Below are 19,120 nucleotides of genomic sequence, written 5' to 3'. Positions count from 1 at the left end.
ATTGGCATAACGACTAAATTATGGATAAAAGGGGGTAAAAAATAATTGGCTACTCTAAATTAAAGAGAAAAAAAGAAAGAAAACACATCTTGATGAAGACACAAATCCCATCGGTTTACAGGGGGAAAACAAACAAATAAAACCTTCAAGGTTTATTCTTTTAATATAACTTTGTATATCTCATTTTAATTGCTGACATACTATATATGATGCATAAAGTATTAGTAAAGAACTTTTGATCCAACTGTGCTCCAGATGTGTAAGAAATATAAAAAGAAATCTTCTTGATGCTCCCCTTAAGTCTTTCATGCACGCACGCACGCACGCACGCACGCACGCACGTGCACACACACACACACACACACACACACACACACACACACACACACACACACACACACACACACACACACACACACACACACACACACACACAGTCAGACATTGCTTTGTAATCAAAATGTCCTGTGGTTATATTACCATATATTTATATGATAATATTTTAGACCTGTTTATGCCTTCTCATTTTCCCACTTTGTTTATGCTGACTGACAGTCGAGCTTCTACAAAGGAGGCCAGACAAGCCCATTTAACCAGACTGACCATTATACAAAAGCTGCACATGGCTTCTAGGAAAAGAAATCTGGGTGTCTCGCCCCTTTGCAATCTCCCTCGACTTCAGGAATTAATTTCCTCCTTTACTCAAAAGAAGAGCAGCCTTGGATTTCACACTCTTGACACATTAATGGAAATCACATTTGCCTCTTTATCACTGATAGTCTCCAAAGTCCAGGTACAGCAGGTAGGGCCTCTCAGGAGAGAGAGGGGGGGATCAATATGGCGAGTCAGGCGAGAGAAGAAGGAAGGAAAGAAAGGAGGTAAAGACTAGAAATACTGCATCGAGGTTGTATGCCTAAGTTAACCAGTTGCTGTCTAGTGAAGACTCACAATGAATTCAATAAATGTGCTTTTTGAGATCACAATGAACTTGACTTTTGACCTTTCACCACCTACTTCTAATCAGTCATCCTTGACTGGTGGACATTTGTGCATAATGCCATGACAATTCCCTTGCAACATTTCACGGAAATCGCACGCCGTGTTCGTGATTTGAGGCATTTTGTTCAAAACGGAGCACTTGCAAACTTTGGACAGTCTCACTGCGATCAAGCGAAGGATGCCGGAGATTAGCTGGTCACAGACAGAACCGCGGACTGAAGGCCTTTCGGCCTGGCGGAAATAATAAACGAGGGGAGTGACAGCGTGCATTGGTGCACATAACACAGGAAGGAGGTAGTTAGTTGACACAAGTCTTTAGCCAACAGAGAGCCTGCAATATTGCCATAGAGAAGAGCCTTATCATGCTGGCTTTGCTTTTTTACACAGAACCAAACATACAGTAGCTGTTGTAATGCCACCTGTGTGTGCTTTTACATTGCATGCCGGCATTCCGTGTGAAACAACAGTGCCAGTGTAGTGTTGTTTGACACTGACAACGTGGTCACAAATGCTCCGGAACTTAAGCATTTTCCTTCACTGAGCGACATAAAAGGCTGATTTTACAAATAAGAGCATGCTAAAGTTACTAAACTCACTGCATAAAATAATTTAACTTTCTATCGTTCTATTTTTCTCTCTCTCACACACACTTCTTGAGTTGACAGCATTATGTATTTATTTAACAAAATACAGACTCAAAAGAGTTATGTATTGTTTACTTAGACCAGGCCTATTCACTTAAGATAATTGATTTAAATATGTTGTTGTTGCCACTGAAAGGTTAGGACTGACTCGTGTCTCGTGCATTTTCTCACAAAATAATAGCTTTGTACTTTCAAAGGAAAACAAGGTCAAGTTGTGAAAATGGATGCATTGAAGCAGGCCAGGTGGTTGCAGTTGAAATTATTGGGTGGGTACGGCCTGTACCATACGGGTAAAAAAAAGACAAAAAGACAGACCTGCACATCACTACTGAGCATCTTACAACATGCAACATGTTGATGTGTAACATTACAAAGGCAGATTTGTGTCAGCAACATGTTTGATGAGCAAACAGAAATAAGTTGGAGAAGAAATTGAAGAGAAGCACAGAGTGGTTTGAGGCAGAGCGCTGGCTCTGAGACTACCTCTGCTCCCCCGGCATAACAGGGAAACAACAATACCCCCCATTCCGTGCCCATTTTGTATTACCAAGTCCTAATGCGCTGTTTCCTAAACAATGAACACAATAGTAAAATGATGATGTTTTAGTGATCCTGCTGTTCTACATACAGCCAACCAGGTGAAGAAATCACAGATTAAGGCTTTAACCTTTGCTTTTATAGGAAATATCCGAGACAATTAAGATTTTATGGAAGATGCTTCTGAACATTTAGCTAGTTTGACCACTTCAAATGCTCTGGTCTTAAATTAATAACCAAATATAGCTGATCTACAAGCTCTCGATGTGTCTGCGACGCATTGAGAGCTTGTAGATCGGCTATTTTTTTGCTGCGCAACATACTTCCATAACAGACATGCTGGCTTCTATGGAATCCAAATGACGGAAATCAGTCGTCGCGACTGAGCACTACACTCCATGAATAACAATGCAACATTCCAGCCTTGAACATGCTGTGTAAAAAGGGGTATTTGAGGCACAAAGCCACGGTCAGAACCTTGAGTGGAAATGGAGAGGGGGAAGAGGGGCAGGGACGAAGAGAGTGACGGAAGGAGTAATGCGGTAAAGTTATTGCTATTCCTACCCATACAGCATGCATGTCTTGTGTATGAAATGAGATGGGCGCTCCACCAGGAATGCATAGGGTTGAGGACACCCTGAATGGAAAGCACACAGGTTTCCACCAGGGTTCTTCTCTGCAGGTGTAGAATGCCTGGGTAGAATGTTCCTTCCTTTTGTCAGGGGATCCCTTGGGGTAGAGAGAGAGATGTAATTATGTGCATAGAATCTGCCGTGCATGCATTCTAGCTGCTTGGAGATTTAATATATCAAACAGTGTTGCAAACACCGATCATTTCCCTGTGGTGATCGTCGTCACACAGCAAATCAGATGTTTGTAGAGGCCTGCCGCCTTCAGTAGAAATGCATTTTTCATCTAATTAAGATAATATTATGAAGTTTAATATTCAATGCAGTCACAGCAGTACAAATGCAAGGAACAAACTGTACAAACTGTACAAATGATATGCTCAATGTACAGTATGTTGTTTATGTGTTTTATACCAATGCGTTGACTTATAGTCTGTTTTTTTGTTTTTGTTTTTTCAAATTAGGTAGTAAGGTCAAATATGCATATAGCAACACTGATCTCAATTTACTTTAAAGTTTAATTGCATTAGCAAAAAGAGTACTTTCTATAAATACACAGATATAGATAATATAAATAATATATGATCTAGAAGCTTTTGTGGCCAAATAGTTATTTTCCAAGCTCAACCAGTTAATATGTTACCAATGAAAATGAAAATAGAGAACATTTCTGAGAGCAAGAACACAGGAATAAGAAAATCTCAATAATATCTCATATAGAGCAGTGGTTCTCAACCAGTGGTCCTTGAGGGGGTTCCAGGTGGTCCCCAGCTAAATAATGGAGAGTTGGTAACCAAATGGACCCTTATAGATCTTTAACTCTTGAGAGTGTAAAATTAAACCATTTTACGCTCCCAAGAGTTAAATTATTGTTAAACATCTGCATTACTTAATTAAAGAATTGTTATTTTGATCAACGTGTGCCCGTTATCTCTCCTATGGTACCACATCAATACAGCATGGAATCGTATCCAATGATAACAAAATAGGTTAAATCTCATCAAATGGTGGTCAGGCTCAAATGCCGAATAAATAACGGACCTTGATATGAAAAGGGTTGAAAACCACTACACTGATATAGAGCAATCAGTGGGCATTTCCTAAACCATTTCAGGAATCTATCCAAATTCTATAACAATGCACAACATCTCATTTGTTATTTTCTCTCTCTCTTCCGCGTTCCCTACCACTTTAATAAATCATAAGCAAGACATGCTCTAGTCTAAAACAACACAGAAAAGGCCAACAAACTGACAAATCTAACTACAATGCTCAAAATAATTAAGGGAACACTTTGATCCCTTAATTATTTTTAGCAGTTTTTGTTAGCAGTATGTACACAGTTCATGAACATTCATCTCAAAATAATTAAGGGATCAAAGTGTTCCCTACATTTCTTTGAGCAGTATATATTCTGCTGTTAGAGCTTACAGCTCTGATGTAGAGCTGCTGCACGACAGTCTAGCTGTGTGTAGTAGTAGTAGTATACCCCAAGTGTGAGATAATAGAAACTTACTTTTAATATAGGCCACAGCCATTCTACATTCATGAAAGGCAGGCAGGAGAATGTCCAAGGTGTTTACCAGTAGATCTGAATAGAGGAGATGCATGGGTCCTTCTGATGCCCTCCACTGGCTGCTGGTTCCTGTAGTGTAGAATAGTAATGTAAATACATAACGGCTGACAATATAGAAATGTGTCTAAACAGATAGTTAACTTATTTCGTTATTTATGTACAGTACGTAGGTTGGTGGGGGTGTAGTAAAAACTTAAAAATGAACTTTAAGTACTAAAAGTAGAAAGTACTCATTATGCAGAATGTCCCATTCTTAGTTACTTTACACCAGGGGTTTTCAACAGGTGGTCCGTAGACCACTTGTGGTCCCTGAAGGTATTGCATGTGGTCCCTGACCATGTTGCAATATGTTTTTGTTCTTCTTGTTCCATGGAACAGTGCATACTATCGACCTGGTGACCTATGATGACATGTCAATGTTGTCAGTTTCTGGGAAGTCCACAGAAAACGGAGTTAGAATCTCAAGAAGGGGAAGTGTACCGGATTGCCTGAAGGAGTCATCATTATTAGGAAATGTGGCCATATAATTCCATGTGTCTGTGTAGTCCATGGACCACTGGTTGAGGAACAGTGGGATGTATCATGGGATGCATGCATACAGCAGCAAGAGTTAGCAAAGCACTTAGCTCATATCCTCCTCACCCAACAACACAACAGTGGTGGTCCCCAGGTTGTTTCTTCAAGTCAGGGTGGTGGTCCCTGGTTCACAAACAGTTGAAAACCCCTGCTTTACACCACTGCCTGTCCGTCTTTGGTTCTGTTGTCTCTTGTCTGTTTGTATTTTACTGTGGGTGTGTGCTTAATCAAGTTTTGATTGATTGAATACTGCCTGCAGATGGCGACATCGTACCGTTTTCCGTTGCTAGGCAGCATTTCCATTGCGTTTCCTTGGGGTTCTAGATGGGGGTTGGTTTTAACTCTATGGTTGTGATGATAGGTGGAGACTAGAGGAACACATATTTATGGAGGAACAGCCACACAGACGTGAGTACGTAACGGCGGCACGTTGACGACCCGTCGGTAGATAGAAGATAAACAAAAAGGAAGGAAAGGAAGCCTCCTCCGGGCGGCCACCACCCCCCTATCGCGGCAAAAATCGGTTCGAACACAGTATTGTTAGCTTCGGGGGCTAACCAGTTAGCTAGGAGCTAGTAAGCTACACCACACCACGTATGATATCGTTGTTTAGGGAAGAAGCCAACCATACGCTCTCAGTCTCTCCACAACAATCATGGAGGACGACGCGCTTCTATTCCGCATGAGTGCATACTCACAGCAAGGAGGGAGGAAATACATGGAGGACAATTTCGAGATAAAGATCGAGTATGAACCGTCGCCGATGGAAGACAATAACGTCCATCCTTCACACAGAGGAGACGACGGAGCAGAGCAGGAGAGTAAAAGTACTCCACAGTCTGGTGTATCTGGAGCTAGTACTGTGTCGCCGATCAGTGCAATGTGGGTGGAAAACATGTCAACGTACGTACATTTACTCAAGTACTGTCCTTATTCCTTAAGTACAATTTTGAGGGTTTTTTTTTTTTACTTTGCTGGAGTATTTCCAAGTTTTGGTACTTTTACTTCTACTCCGCTACATCTCAGAGGCAAATATTGTACTTTTTACTCCACTACGATTATTTGAAAACTTTATTTACTAGTTACTTTGTAGACTTTGATTATTTTTTCAAAACATACATGAACCACTTAAGCCCTATACATTTAGGCCATTTGAAAATAGCCGATGTACTGTACTTAGCAGATCTACCAGCTCACATCGTGAGCTTGTAGATCTGCTATTTTCAAAAGATTGTTATACATTTGATAGTTTCGATACATTCAAAAACGTGTGGACATTCTGCATAGTGAGTTCTTTCTACTTTTGGTACTTTGAGTACATTTTGATGCCAATACTTTTGTACTCTTAATCAAGTACATTTTAAAAATGTTCTACATTGCAGTATTGATACTTACCATTACTTACCCATTTAGACCTGGAACACATCTGTGTCATTTTTTGATTTGAGCAAAAAAGCATTATTCTACACTTTGGCTATTCAAATAGTAGATCTACAAGCTCATAGTGCGGCACGCGAGCTTGTAGATCTGCTATTTTTTTGAAAAATCGTGAAAATGTGTGCAAATATTTGTGTATATATATTGTTTTAAAAAAACATTTTTAACTCAAATCTTTGCTTCTGGGGGTCCCTGGAACAAAATATTTTGAGATGGGTGTCAGCGGCCAAATGCATATCATTTTGGGGGTCCTTGACATGAAAAACTTTGAGCACCACTGATATAGAAACATACGTTTTTCGGAATACTGTTGAGATTTAGAAGACATTTGTAGAATCGGCTTCAGGAGTCAGTTGCACCAAACCTCACTAAGTTCAAACTTAGCCTAGTTATAGCTTAAATGGCTTTAAAAAAAGCCATTTAGACCAGGAAAGCATCTGTGTCATTTTTTGATTTCTTTGGCTATTTTTGAGTGGTGCCAACCACTCCTACATTTGACTTTGTCCGTGTGTCCGTATGTCCGTCCGTATGTTTGAGCACGGCTGATTGGTCAAGCTTCACGTGACACGTGACAATATGTTGTCACGTGTCACGTGACAACATATTGTTGCTGATTGCAACAAAAGGATGCAACCAGTTACACTTTCAAAGGCACCACTCTCTTCACACTGGGTGTGATTTTTTTTTTTTAAATCGTGATTATTTTTTTTTGCAAATCTTTAAATATATATATATTTTTAGGCAAACATTTGTAAAATATTTTTGTTCCAGCTACCCCCCCAGAAGCAAAGATTTGAGTTACAAACGTATATATATATATATTCAAAGATTTGCACACATTTTCATGATCTTTTAAAAAAATAGCAGATCTACAAGCTCATAGCGCGGCACCCGCGCTATGAGCTTGTAGATCTGCTATTTTTGAATAACCTCAAGAAATCTAAAATGACAGAGACACTTTCCCAGATTGAATGCGTTTAAGCTATAACTAGGCTAAGTTTGAACTTAGTGTGAGGTGGTGCAACTGGCCCCTGGTCTTTAATATGAGCGTTTTTTTCCCACCACTGTCAACCAGCGACGAGAGTGAACCCAAGCCGCTGTCAGCGTCGAACCAGAACCACCATGAAGCCACGGAGGACTCAGAGACTGTGGCTGATACTAGTCGGAAATCTGTGGCGTTTTTCGCCGTCTTCGATGGCCACGGAGGAAGAGAAGCGGCCGACTTCGCCCGGGATCATCTGTGGGATTTGTTGAAAAGGCAACGGGGGTTTTGGTCGAAGGATCACGCTGAAGTGCTCGCCGCTCTTCGCAAAGGATTCGTCGCCTGCCACCACGCAATGTGGAAGAAACTACGTAAGTCTACGTAAGGTGGACTACGTAAGGTGGACAGTAACTTAAGTACATTTACTCAAGTACTGTACTTAACCTATTAAGACCTGGAACTATGTCATCTTTAGATTTGAGCTAAAAAGAATTATTTTACACATTGGGCTATTCAAAAATAGCAGATATAGATAGATCTGCTATTTTTGAAAAATCGTGAAAATGTGTGCAAATCTTTGAATATATATATTTTTAAAGCTAACATTTTTAACTCAAATCTTTGCTTCTGGGGGTCCCTGGAACAACATATTTTGATGGGGGTCCGTGGCCAAATACATATAATTTTGGGGGTCGTTGACATGAAAAAGATTGAGCACCACTGATATAGAAATATATGTTTTTCAGAATACTGTTTATTTTATTTAGGAGACATGCAGAATCGACTTCTGGTCTCAATGGGTTAAGCAAATATTGTACTTTTTACTCCCCTACAATTATTTGAAAACTTGAGTTACTAGCTACCTTGTAGTAGCCCCTTTCGGAACCATGTATGCCTTTTTTTTTTAAATTATACCGCCTTCCCAAATACAAAAAAATGTATTCAGGGTTCCGAAAGGGGCTAGTTAGTTACCTTGTAGATTTTGATTTTGATTATTAATGCAAAACATGCATATACTTAGGCTATTTGAAAATAGCAGATCTACAAGCTCACAACGCGTCGCAGCGCCGTGCATTGTGAGCTTGTAGATCTGCTACTTTAAAAAGATTCGTATACATTTTTAACTTGTGAAATGGGACATACTTTTGTTCTTTTACTCAAGGAAATTTGAAATACCGGACATTTACCTATAACAGAGTATTTCTAGATTGTGGTGTTGATACTTTTTCTTAAGTAAAAAATGTCAGTACTTTTTCCACTACTGTAAGTCGGTTAATGCGATGCAGTGACCTTTAATGCGATGCACTTTATTATGACACTATTGTCCTTCGACAAACATTGAGCGTTATGATGAACGATCCTGTCACCGTGTAACCGATCCTTAAATATCTTCGGCCAGGAAGCACAGTCCTTAGTTCATATCGGTGTTACACCGACATTGTTGACCTAGCGAATCGTGTCACGCCAGATGTCGTTGTTTCACAGACTGCGTTCCTTTCCACTGTGTTGGTGCTGGCCCTAAACACTGTATCCTATTATAGTTGAATATTATTTAGATTGGCATAATTTAAAGCAGTCGGTCATTGGGAGTATCAGGGTCAGCGGGAAAGTCCCATGACTCTAGTATCATTTGAAAAACACCACATAGGTCAATAATTGCAAACTCAGTATTGATAAGTGTCACAGAATTAGGCAGAAAATCTGCTTAAAATCTGCCCAGGCTGCCAGATATAAACAAAACTCAACTGTGTCTAACTTTGTATTATTCAGAAATAAATTATTTAATTCCCTATTTTTATAGCACTCAGCACTAGCAAAGGAATCTCTGCCCTTTTACTCCTCTACCACTACTTGTTAGCATTGAAAAAAATGCTTACCTAATGATTTTTAATCACTTTTGTCATACTTTTTTTCCTTTACAGCGGAGTGGCCTAAGACTCTTACTGGCCTGCCCAGTACATCAGGCACCACAGCCAGCGTTATTGTGATCCGGGGGGTCCACATGTATGTTGCCCATGTAGGGGATTCAGCAGTGGTTCTTGGGGTGAAAGACAATGACTCTGATATCAAACTCCAGGCACTGGAAGTCACACAAGACCATAAACCTGAACTTCCTAAAGAGAAAGAAAGGATTGAACGGCTTGGTGGAAGGTGAGATGAGGATAGTACTTCTTTATCAATCATAATAACTTGTAATCTAAATGTGCAAACCCCAGAATTGGAGGAAAAAAGAGATGTGCAAGAATTTTGACCTCCTTTTCACCCTTGACAAGATAAACATTCTAACCGGGTCCAAGGTTATTTCCTGTTACAGTATTTGTGACTATCAGTAGCTGACAGGAATTAAACTTAGACCCAAGCTTCATACCAGCTTTACCAACAATTCATTTTGAAGCCATACCTGTGATGAGTCTGGGTCTGCAGTTGCCTTCAGTATCAAGGACCTCTTTGAGTCCTGACTGCGTTTGTCATTAACCTCAGTCCACATTAGGACTTTACCTTGTGGTGAGTGGGACCTAATGACATGGGTAAAAACAAGCGCGTGTGTGCGTGTGCGCAACAGTGAGAGAATGGAGCACATGTTTTAAATCATGATGTGCCGCCCTGCAATCAGTGGGCTTGCCATAGAGACAGACGACCAACCTGGCTTGATATTTGTACATTATTTTTATATTTATCGATTTACCAAATCTTCGACCAAATCAGATTACAAATGATTTTAGAGCTCCCCTGTAAAGTGTGTGGGATCGGGATGAGTATCTATTTGTTGCGCTGGGTCACATGGTGGCCCTTTTGATTCCCTCAGAGCAGTTGAGTCTCTTCGTTGCCATTTGTTGTTGATGCCTGAAAATGGCCATTTCTGGGATACTTTGTAGGCAGATGGAGTAGCCTAAGACCATGCCTCTTTCATTATGGGGGACCTGGCAGAACAATCTGTAAAGAAAAAAAAAGAAATCCTCATAGCGCTGCTAATGGTATCATCAGCTACCTAGTAACTGTTTAGGCGTATATCTACTTCCAACACCCTTGCTTGGGCCACACCCATCTTTGTATCTCTCTCCCTCTCTGTCTCTCCGTCTGTCTCCTCACTGTCTCTCTCCTCTCTCTCTTCACTCCCCCTGACACGGTTGAGGCAGATGTCCGCCTACCCTAGAGCCTTAGTCTGCCGACGTTTCTTCCAGTTATAGTTAAGGGAGTGTTTTTCGTTGCCAGTCGTAAAAATTGCTTGTTCAGGGTGAGACAGTATCGTGTCTCTGCTCTATATGTAAAGTGTTTTGAGACAACTTGATGTGATTTGGCACTGTATTAAAACTGAGTTGAATTGCTACACACCTGTTAAGTATTTTGACTGCATCTTTTATTGCCAAAACCGGACATATAAACAGCACACACAGACTCACAAGGTGAAAACGATAAAAGCCACGCTGTCGTGGCTGGTACACATATGCATCGTTGTACTTTATTTTCTTCTTATTGAAGTGTATTTATGCTTGTGTAACTGCAGTGTAATGAAGAAGTCTGGAGTGAACCGTGTTGTGTGGAAAAGACCCAGATTAACCCACAATGGACCAGTAAGGCGGAGCACCGTCATTGACCAGATCCCCTTCCTGGCTGTGGCCCGGGCCTTAGGTAAAAAGAAGACACATAGCATATAGATCAATACTTGTGACTATATTCATTCATCTAATAATGTTACCTGTATTTTTAACAGGTGATCTGTGGAGCTATGATTTCTACAGTGGGGAGTTTGTGGTTTCCCCCGAGCCTGATACCACTGTGGTGACCCTTGACCCCAAACGGCATCGCTACATCATCCTCGGCAGTGATGGTCTATGGAACATGATGCCACCTAAGAATGCTGTCAACATGTGCTACAGTCATGACAAAATGATGGTGAGTGATCATGTTCATAATTACTTTACAACAAAGATATGGTATATGTTATTATTAATGCCAGCTATTTTAATCCCTTGAGCTTGATCCCGGGTGGAATGGTTTTAACACGATTTAAACAAATGAAAATTTACTGTTGCCCTTCTCCACATTGATTCAAAGGGACCCAAGGGGATGTCCTGTGCCACCCGACTGGGTGCCACGGCCCTTTTGTTTTGGAAGCAGCGGATGCTTCGAGCAGACAACACAACGGTCATTGTCCTAGCCTTGCAGGAGCGCGGTGGTCCACCAATTCCTATGCATCAAAATGAGATCGTTGTGGATATGGCAACAGGAATCGATCACGTTCCCTTTCCGGGGTCTCCTTATAACACATGTAAAGTTTATGAGGTTAGTTTCATCTGGATCAACCATATAATGTTAGATCATTTTGAAATGTAATGCTTGTGTTGATATTTTCGCTCTTGAAAGTATATACTGTATTTTGAGGACCCTTTTGCACTGGAAAAATATACCGTCTTTGGTTATGATAAAAAAAGAAGTAACATTAGTCATAGTTTTATTTTTTGTTCTGTTTGCATCTTTTCACCACATAGTTTGAAGGGATCTCCATAGGATTCACTCCATAGGCATACAAGTAGATGTTCACTAAAGATGATCACTCAAGGTGTTTACTTTAGTGGTTCATGGTTTATTAAGTGACTCTTTGTTTTCGGGACAGAATACTTGGCTAGCGGGCCAGGCGGAGGAGGAGGATGGCATGTTTTATGAAGAAGATGAGATATTTGAAGAAGAACATGAGGATTGGACATGCCTGAAGTGGTAGTGAGGTGACTTCCCAGGAAAAATGAAAATGTACTGAATGGTCACTAACATGGCCAGCCAAAGAATTAACTTGTTTATCAACCCAAGTTGGATCAGTCTAGTCATTGATTGAATTGCGTTCTTCTTGTCGGACATGTTGGCGTAAATACTCAATTCTTAATGGATTACCAAATACAGTACCTTCAGTTCCATACATTAACTATAGCTTTTTGCAGTTTGCGTTATTTGGAAAGATTGTTATTGTGTGTTACTATTAACATTACTAGAAATGTGTGTGTGGGGTTTTCTTTGTTTTGTTTGTTTTTTAATTAACCTGTTGATGACTCAATAACTGTCTTTTGTATTTCTAGTAGATTGTGGTTATAAACTGTGTTTTCTGAGTCTAGCTTGTTTCATAATTGAAAGTTTAAATTAAACTCTCAATTATATCTAAGATTTTTGAGTCAGGGTCCGATATAGGAAAAACCTTCCCATTTGTTTATTTTATTTCATTTGTATGCTTAATTCAACTTGTGGCTGTTTATTTTCTGTCTATACATTTCTTCATTAGCTTGTAAGACGGCTGGGACTGAAGTAGTAGTGAACATAAATCACTGCCCTTTCATGTATTCATTGATAAAACATGCAGTCTGTTTTCTATTTATTAATTGATACAAGATGCAGTCTATTAGATAACCAAGTGATTGAACTTGTACATGGTTAGGTACTTTATATAACTCTATCATCCTCTTACATTACCAAACTTGACTACGGTAACTTTTTCCTCACTATGATTATGATGTTGTAGTATATTTCTAGTGTTCACCGTTCACCTGGACTCATGCCTTTCATCTTCTATTCTAGAGTGATTTCCTGCGTTTGAATCCACAGGAAATGAGACAAATCGTGTTGACTGTTTGTTTAATGTGCTTTATGCCCGCAGAGCCCTGAGGTAAATGTGTCCTCTGCATTCAGTGACTGCTCTTGGACTGCGCTGCAGAGGATCGGTCCGTGTGAACCTGTTCTCTGTCCTACTGGCGAGCTTTCAGCTGATGTTGACTCTCAGAGGGTCACGCCTACCCCTACAGACAGACCCCCGAACATCTGTGAAAATGAAGACTGGAAGATTCCAGCAGAGTCGTCCATGTTGATTCCTCCATTAAAGAGGCCTCGTGGGTCTCCAAACAGTTCCCCCAACCTAAGACCACCTCACTGTCCTATTGACCAGACCCCTAGCAAACATTTGTCCCCCAGAAGAACGCCCCATCGCAGAGCATGTAGACAAATCTATCGGACGCGTGCAGGAATGAGACTGAAAAGCTCACCCAGTGTACCTAATGTCTTGCCCCATCAGCGGAGGAGCGCCTTCCTTTCCGACAGGAATGGAAAAATTACTACAAACCTGCATCAATGACGTGCGTTGATCTTTACTTAAATATGCATCACAGCACGTCCACTTTCCTCTTGTACCAGGTGCCACCCTGGCTTTTTGTTTGTAGAATGTAACAGCGGTTTCCCTGTACCCTTCTAAAAACATTAATTCTTGAACAATTTAATGATGTTTTTGCCTCTCCCCCCTTTTTAATAGTACATTTTGGGGATCAAATGTTAAAGATTGTTTTAAATATTTGGTCTATTTTCATACCTATAACAATGTACAGTATATCCAAAGGACATATTTTCAGAATCATAAATGATTATTCGAGTGGCGTTTGCATGGGAATCTGTACTTAATCTTATGTTGTTGGAGGTGGTTCCTTCTCAGGAGCTGCATTGTGGCACAAGGAAACAAAGGGAGTCAGAGGAGATTAATGTGGCATTTTCACCAGTGTGTGTGGGGTCTTTTATCTGTCTTTAAGTGGTTGTGATACGTTTAAAACTGGATAAATATAACAATGGGTGATTTTTTTTTATTGTTTTAGCATCAATTGTTTTTAATGTGTTTGTGGCCATTTAGGTACTGTTATCTGCTGTGATCATGATTGCATACTACTGAGCTAAATGGTCAGTCTTGCATTCTAGCGGTAGCAGATGTTGATGACACAGCTGTCAGTATCTAGGTGTTTATCAGGTTGTCTAAATTTACCATTAACCATTGGATGTTCTTTTCAACCTCTTGTGCTTTGTCTCAAATAGTATTTGGTTAAATATTTGAACAATTCCAATGTTTTTGCTGCCATGGGTGTACTGTTAATGTGAGACATGTTTTTATGTTTTATTTTTTAAACTAATAATAATCCAACATTTTAAAACCTAATTCAGTGCCAGTGCCTCCATGGAAGATGGTCTTGAGTTAGCTTTGACCCTTCATGTATTTCCCATATTCAGTCAAACTTTTACTTGTGTCACTAAACTAAACAATAAAAGCCTGGAGATCGAGGCTACTGTGAAGTAAATCTATTGTTTAAAAACTAAATTAATACAATGTTTTCTTCATTTTCACAGTTTTACACTATGCATCGTCTTCCTCCATGATTTGTGTTTGTTGCTTCAGATAACCGTGGTTAGGCATTTTATTGTCGTTCACTGTGTTGTAGATTGCACATTAATCTGAGTGGTTGAAGTTTAAAATGACAGCCAATTTTTTAAATTGTGATTTTGCCTTTTGTTTCTTATGAAAGGCACATATGAATGCTTTTGCATCCTGTTTTGATTTTATTTTTGTAGACCTTATTAATCCTACACGGGAAATTTGGGGAGGGGAGGGGGCATTTATGGGTTAAGTGTCTTGCTCAGGTAAACTTCGACACATTACTGGGTCGGGCGAAAGGTCAACCAGTGAACTTCTAAGTACCAGACGGCTCTCTCCCCACTAAGCTTTGGCCACCCCACATGGGTTACAAACATAAGTAGTACAATTTACATGTTTTCAAATCAGGGACCCATGCTTCTCTCAAAGATCTCATCCTCTCAGCAATTGTATTTTACATACATTAACAGTATCATTGACATTACCTGGTTACATTTTAACAGTTTTATTTTGTACAGTACATTATGCACAACACTTATTGGCTTTTTATTAATTGAGTCTGGCATGCTCAGATTTACTGTGTTGTGAAGTGTCCAGAGCTAATAACTGTTTATGGGCATGTTTGTTATTTTAACAATGTTTGTCACAATTTCTGGATTTTAATCCACAACATCCAGGTGTCATGTCCAAATAGCTACAATACTATGGCTTGAATGTGACTGGATGTCAGTGTGTTACAATAAAATGTTATTTCATTATTTTATGTCATTTTGTTAATAGCACTGTCTGTAGAATAACAGACCAATGACCATGCATTGGTGCAAGCATGTTCTCTGATGAACCAGTAATGTAGTTTCTCTTTACTTGGACTGCTATGGCTATGCATGTATATGGCTATAACTTATATGGTATTCGCCATATACCATAACTATATAATGGGATATCACAAGACTCTTGCTTATATTTGTACAGTCACCTAAATAACATTGTAATTCTAATATATACTTTGTTTTACGACCATGTCACTCACAGAAATAAATTGTTTTTTCAGTGAGCGACATGGTCATACAACAAAGTACAAATTAGGCTTTAGTGTTCAGACCTTTTTATAGTTATATGGTCCAGTCATTGTTCTTGAGCAATTGCAGTTTGAGCTTTTAAAGTAGCTGCGGTAACATGTTTATCCAGTAGATGGCAGTAATGTAAAAGGGATTAGCAGCTGTAGTTCTAGGCATCCTACTGATTGATTGATTGAATACTTTAACAGTTTGCCAAAAAAAAAGCACAGAAAGTACAGTTCTATACAAGGTCTGCTAAAAGGATTAAAACCCAAGAAAGTGCTATGGCTTGTTTCCATTGGGGTCCATGTGCATTCAATTCATCGAAACATTTAATGACAGACAAATATACAATAATATGCAAAAACATCACGAGTAGTAATCAAAAAGAAAAATATGTACAGTAAACAGATAGGCTTGGACTTTTTATAGGGGCCAGTTATTTTATGACTGTTGGTAGGGTATTCCACATTTTGGTGGCATAGCAGTAGAATTAATTTAACCCCTTGTTTGAGACATCTGGGTTGAACGTGATTTGTGGAGCTCTCTCTGGTGTTGTATTTGTGGAGGTCTTTAACGTTTTTGAAGTAGTTTGACAGGTACATGGGTGTCTTTGTGGTGTAGTGTATCTTGCAGACCAGGCCCATTGCAAGTTGCTGTACTCTGTCATCTACCCTGAGCCATCCCACCCTAGCAAAAGGAGCAGGGGTTAGATGAGTTGTAGATGTAAGGCCTCCCTGACACAGTTAAAACAAGTGTTTTGTGGCTGCCTTATGCCTTACGTGAGGCATAAGGCCATTTCAATTCATTCCCTATGGAAGTCACACGGTTTGATAAAACTGACTTGCCTCACGGCTCTATCGCTCTACCCCCACTCCCCTAAGGCAAGTCAGTTTTATAAGGCAGCCACAAAAGACTTGTTTTAACTGTGGGAGGGAGGCCTAAGGCCAAGCAGAAGCCTGACCAGTTTATTTTGGGATGTCTGGAGCCTTGTTTTTAAGGCCTTTGTGGTGCTATGGTACCATGAGGTGCATGCATAGTCGAAGTGACATTGGATGAGTGCTCCTGCTAGAGTCCTCAAAGTATTCTCACTGACCAGTGAGATCCTGTACAAAAATATTGTTTTGTTGACTTATTACTTTAGTCGACTTTTTTCCACAGGAAAGATTTTCCTCTAAAATACAACCCAGGTAACGCAACCCTGAACCCAGGTTCCTCTTTTCTTGTGATAACATTGTCATTCACTTTACTGTGAAGCCATCGGCCTTGCAGAGGTTTATTTTGGACCCAAAGAGAATGGATTGACTTGAACCCAGGTGTAATGATAGTTTGTTATCAGCAAGCCAGGTGCAGATTTTATCGAGTTCAGAGCTAGGGTTTTTTCGACCTGCAATTTGTCCTTGTCCGATACCAGGAGAGCAGAGTCATCCGCGAACAAGAACAAATTGCAGTCACAAGCTGATGTCATGTCGTAAATATGAGTAAGCGACTTGCTTAAAAAAAACAAAAAAACATTCATAAGTACAAATGACTTTTTATTATCAATGCAATAAAATTGTTAACATTTTTCAAAAAAAGCAAAGACTTTCATTTTTTAGTTGAAGCTCACTTAGTTTACTTCAGTATTATGTTTGGGATAATAAATGTGGCATCAACATCCATAGAACATTTTTTGGTGTGATTACTTCACTGCACAATCAACAGCCATTACAAAACATTGTGTGGCCAGGACAACCTGACCATTTAATGACATTTGCCAGGCCCAATAATAAGCCAACAGAACAAATAAGGAATTAAATATAAGTGAATTACAAGAACTTCGTGACACATTTAAAATGCTTTAAAATTCTTGTGACTGGGTGTCTTTAGCCGCCGCACCACCACCATCATCATCATCATCATCGTAGTCATCCCTTGCAGCCGCTTTGGGTTTGGTCTTCTTGGGCAGAAGTTGTGCCTGGATGTTGGGCACAACTCCTCCCTCCGAGATGGTGACGTCTGACAGCAGTTTGGTCAGCTCCTCATCATTCCTCACTGCCAGAAGGATGTGACGAGGGGCTATGCGATGCTTCTTGTTGTCCCGGGCAGCATTTCCCGCCAGCTCCAAAATCTCGGCAGTGAGGTACTCCATGACAGCAGCCAGGTAAATGGGGGCACCCGCGCCGATTCGGGTGGCATAGTTTCCCTTCCTCAGCAGTCTGTGGATGCGACCCACAGGGAAGGTCACACCCGCCTTGACAGAACGGCTAACTGAGCCTTTGGGCTTGGTGGGAGCAACCCTTTTTCCACGTCCAGACATTTCCTGAAGGACAAAATAAAACGATTTTAAACAAACTAGCCTACATGTGGAGTTTCAAGTCAGACATCGCCTGAGTCCTGACTGAAGCAGGATAAATAAATGCAAGTTTCATGAACCTACATGAAGAGAAAGGGGAAAAAGTAACTAACTACTTTTACTCAAGTAGGCTAGGCCTACTAGCCAATACTCATTTACTCGAGTACATTTTTTTTAAACAAGACTCACAAGTAAGTGGAATAGTAAATATTGTGCTATTGCTACGTTTACGCAAGTAGAACGTTATTACTTCTCCCACCACTGTTGAAAACATGAAATTAGACCTGAATCTATGCCTTAACTTTAAATGTGGAAAAGGCTGTTAACATTTTCACCAACAGGGAGTGAATCGTGAGCGCTACAGTTTAACAGCATGAGAAGACTCAAGTGACTGAATGAAATTCTAACTTTGCTATAAATTCCAGGGTTAGGGACGGGTTATCCTAGTCCTACTCCTACAACACAAATCAACATCACAGATTAAAGAACCCCAGATTCCAGGCTAACACTCACCTTGTCAAACAGTGTTCAGTTCCTTGTATAAAAAGAGAAAATAGTTCCTACGATAACCTCAGCCTGGGCTTTATGTGAAGCAGCTATTCATTACCAGATTTATCACACCTGTCCACTCTCGTTGTTTCCAACAGGTTAATTAGGGATCTCCATATGTCTCAGCTGTGTAGACTATATGAGTGGTTCTCATCCTGTGGGTTGGGACCCCCAGGTGATTTTTTTTGGGGGGGGGGCAGATGACAGTAAAGTGACAATTTACCTTTTTCATACCTAATTAAAAAAAAGTGGGGGGGGGGGGGGTGAAGTTATAAAAGACCATTACTGCATCAAAGTAATCAACTATAAAAACTGGTCAAACATTTTCCAAATTGTGAAATAATATACGAAAACGGACTCGGTGCAGACTCATGTATAAGCATAGGGCTAAACTTTCACCTTGCATTGTGACCTTGACCACTGACCAATTTTAAAAGGTAACAAACAAGGCATGGATGTACTCATCACACTGTGAAATTAAATAGCAATATTTGATTGTGGTCAGGTCCACTGTGTCCAGACTTACCCTTCGTAAATGTTGGGGGGAAGATTTGCAAACCTATGTATAACAAGAAAATGGAAGTACTGGAATGTGGCCATAGTAGTAGGCCTACTACTCAAGGAAGTTAT

At 40.1% G+C, this 19,120-nt stretch overlaps 2 protein-coding genes across 4 annotated transcripts; one reads left to right on the top strand and one right to left on the bottom strand.

Annotated features, from left to right (window-relative positions):
• The first annotated feature begins 5,350 nt into the window (after nucleotides 1-5,350).
• On the top strand, nucleotides 5,351-15,306 carry LOC311056656 (protein phosphatase 1D-like). 3 transcript variants are annotated; one of them, XR_014601897.1, is made up of 8 exons: nucleotides 5,351-5,864; nucleotides 7,474-7,751; nucleotides 9,303-9,531; nucleotides 10,886-11,010; nucleotides 11,093-11,274; nucleotides 11,437-11,664; nucleotides 13,022-14,422; nucleotides 14,459-15,306. XR_014601897.1 is itself a non-coding variant. In XM_084073448.1 (8 exons), the coding sequence occupies exons 1-7, from the start codon at nucleotides 5,617-5,619 to the stop codon at nucleotides 12,098-12,100; spliced, it is 1,395 nt and encodes a 464-aa protein (XP_083929574.1). In that variant the 5' UTR covers nucleotides 5,351-5,616; the 3' UTR covers nucleotides 12,101-12,104; nucleotides 13,022-13,160. The 3 variants fall into 3 exon arrangements, 2 of the variants coding, with proteins under 2 accessions (XP_083929574.1, XP_083929573.1); XM_084073448.1 differs by lacking the exon at nucleotides 14,459-15,306 and adding an exon at nucleotides 11,996-12,104 and having other exon boundaries at nucleotides 13,022-13,160; XM_084073447.1 differs by having other exon boundaries at nucleotides 13,022-15,306.
• A 2,140-nt stretch (nucleotides 15,307-17,446) lies between these two features.
• On the bottom strand, nucleotides 17,447-17,905 carry LOC311056737 (histone H2A-like; the record flags this gene model as incomplete). Its single annotated transcript, XM_084073543.1, has 1 exon — nucleotides 17,447-17,905. One exon carries the CDS (start codon nucleotides 17,903-17,905, stop codon nucleotides 17,447-17,449), a length of 459 nt encoding a protein of 152 aa, XP_083929669.1.
• Between the last annotated feature and the right edge of the window lie 1,215 nt (nucleotides 17,906-19,120).

Source organism: Gymnoscopelus microlampas (genome assembly GCF_963454915.1).
Source record: "Gymnoscopelus microlampas genome assembly, chromosome: 12".
NCBI lineage: Eukaryota > Metazoa > Chordata > Actinopteri > Myctophiformes > Myctophidae > Gymnoscopelus > Gymnoscopelus microlampas.
The sequence above is the reverse complement of the archived record's forward strand: the minus strand, read 5'-3'. Positions and strand labels throughout refer to the sequence as shown.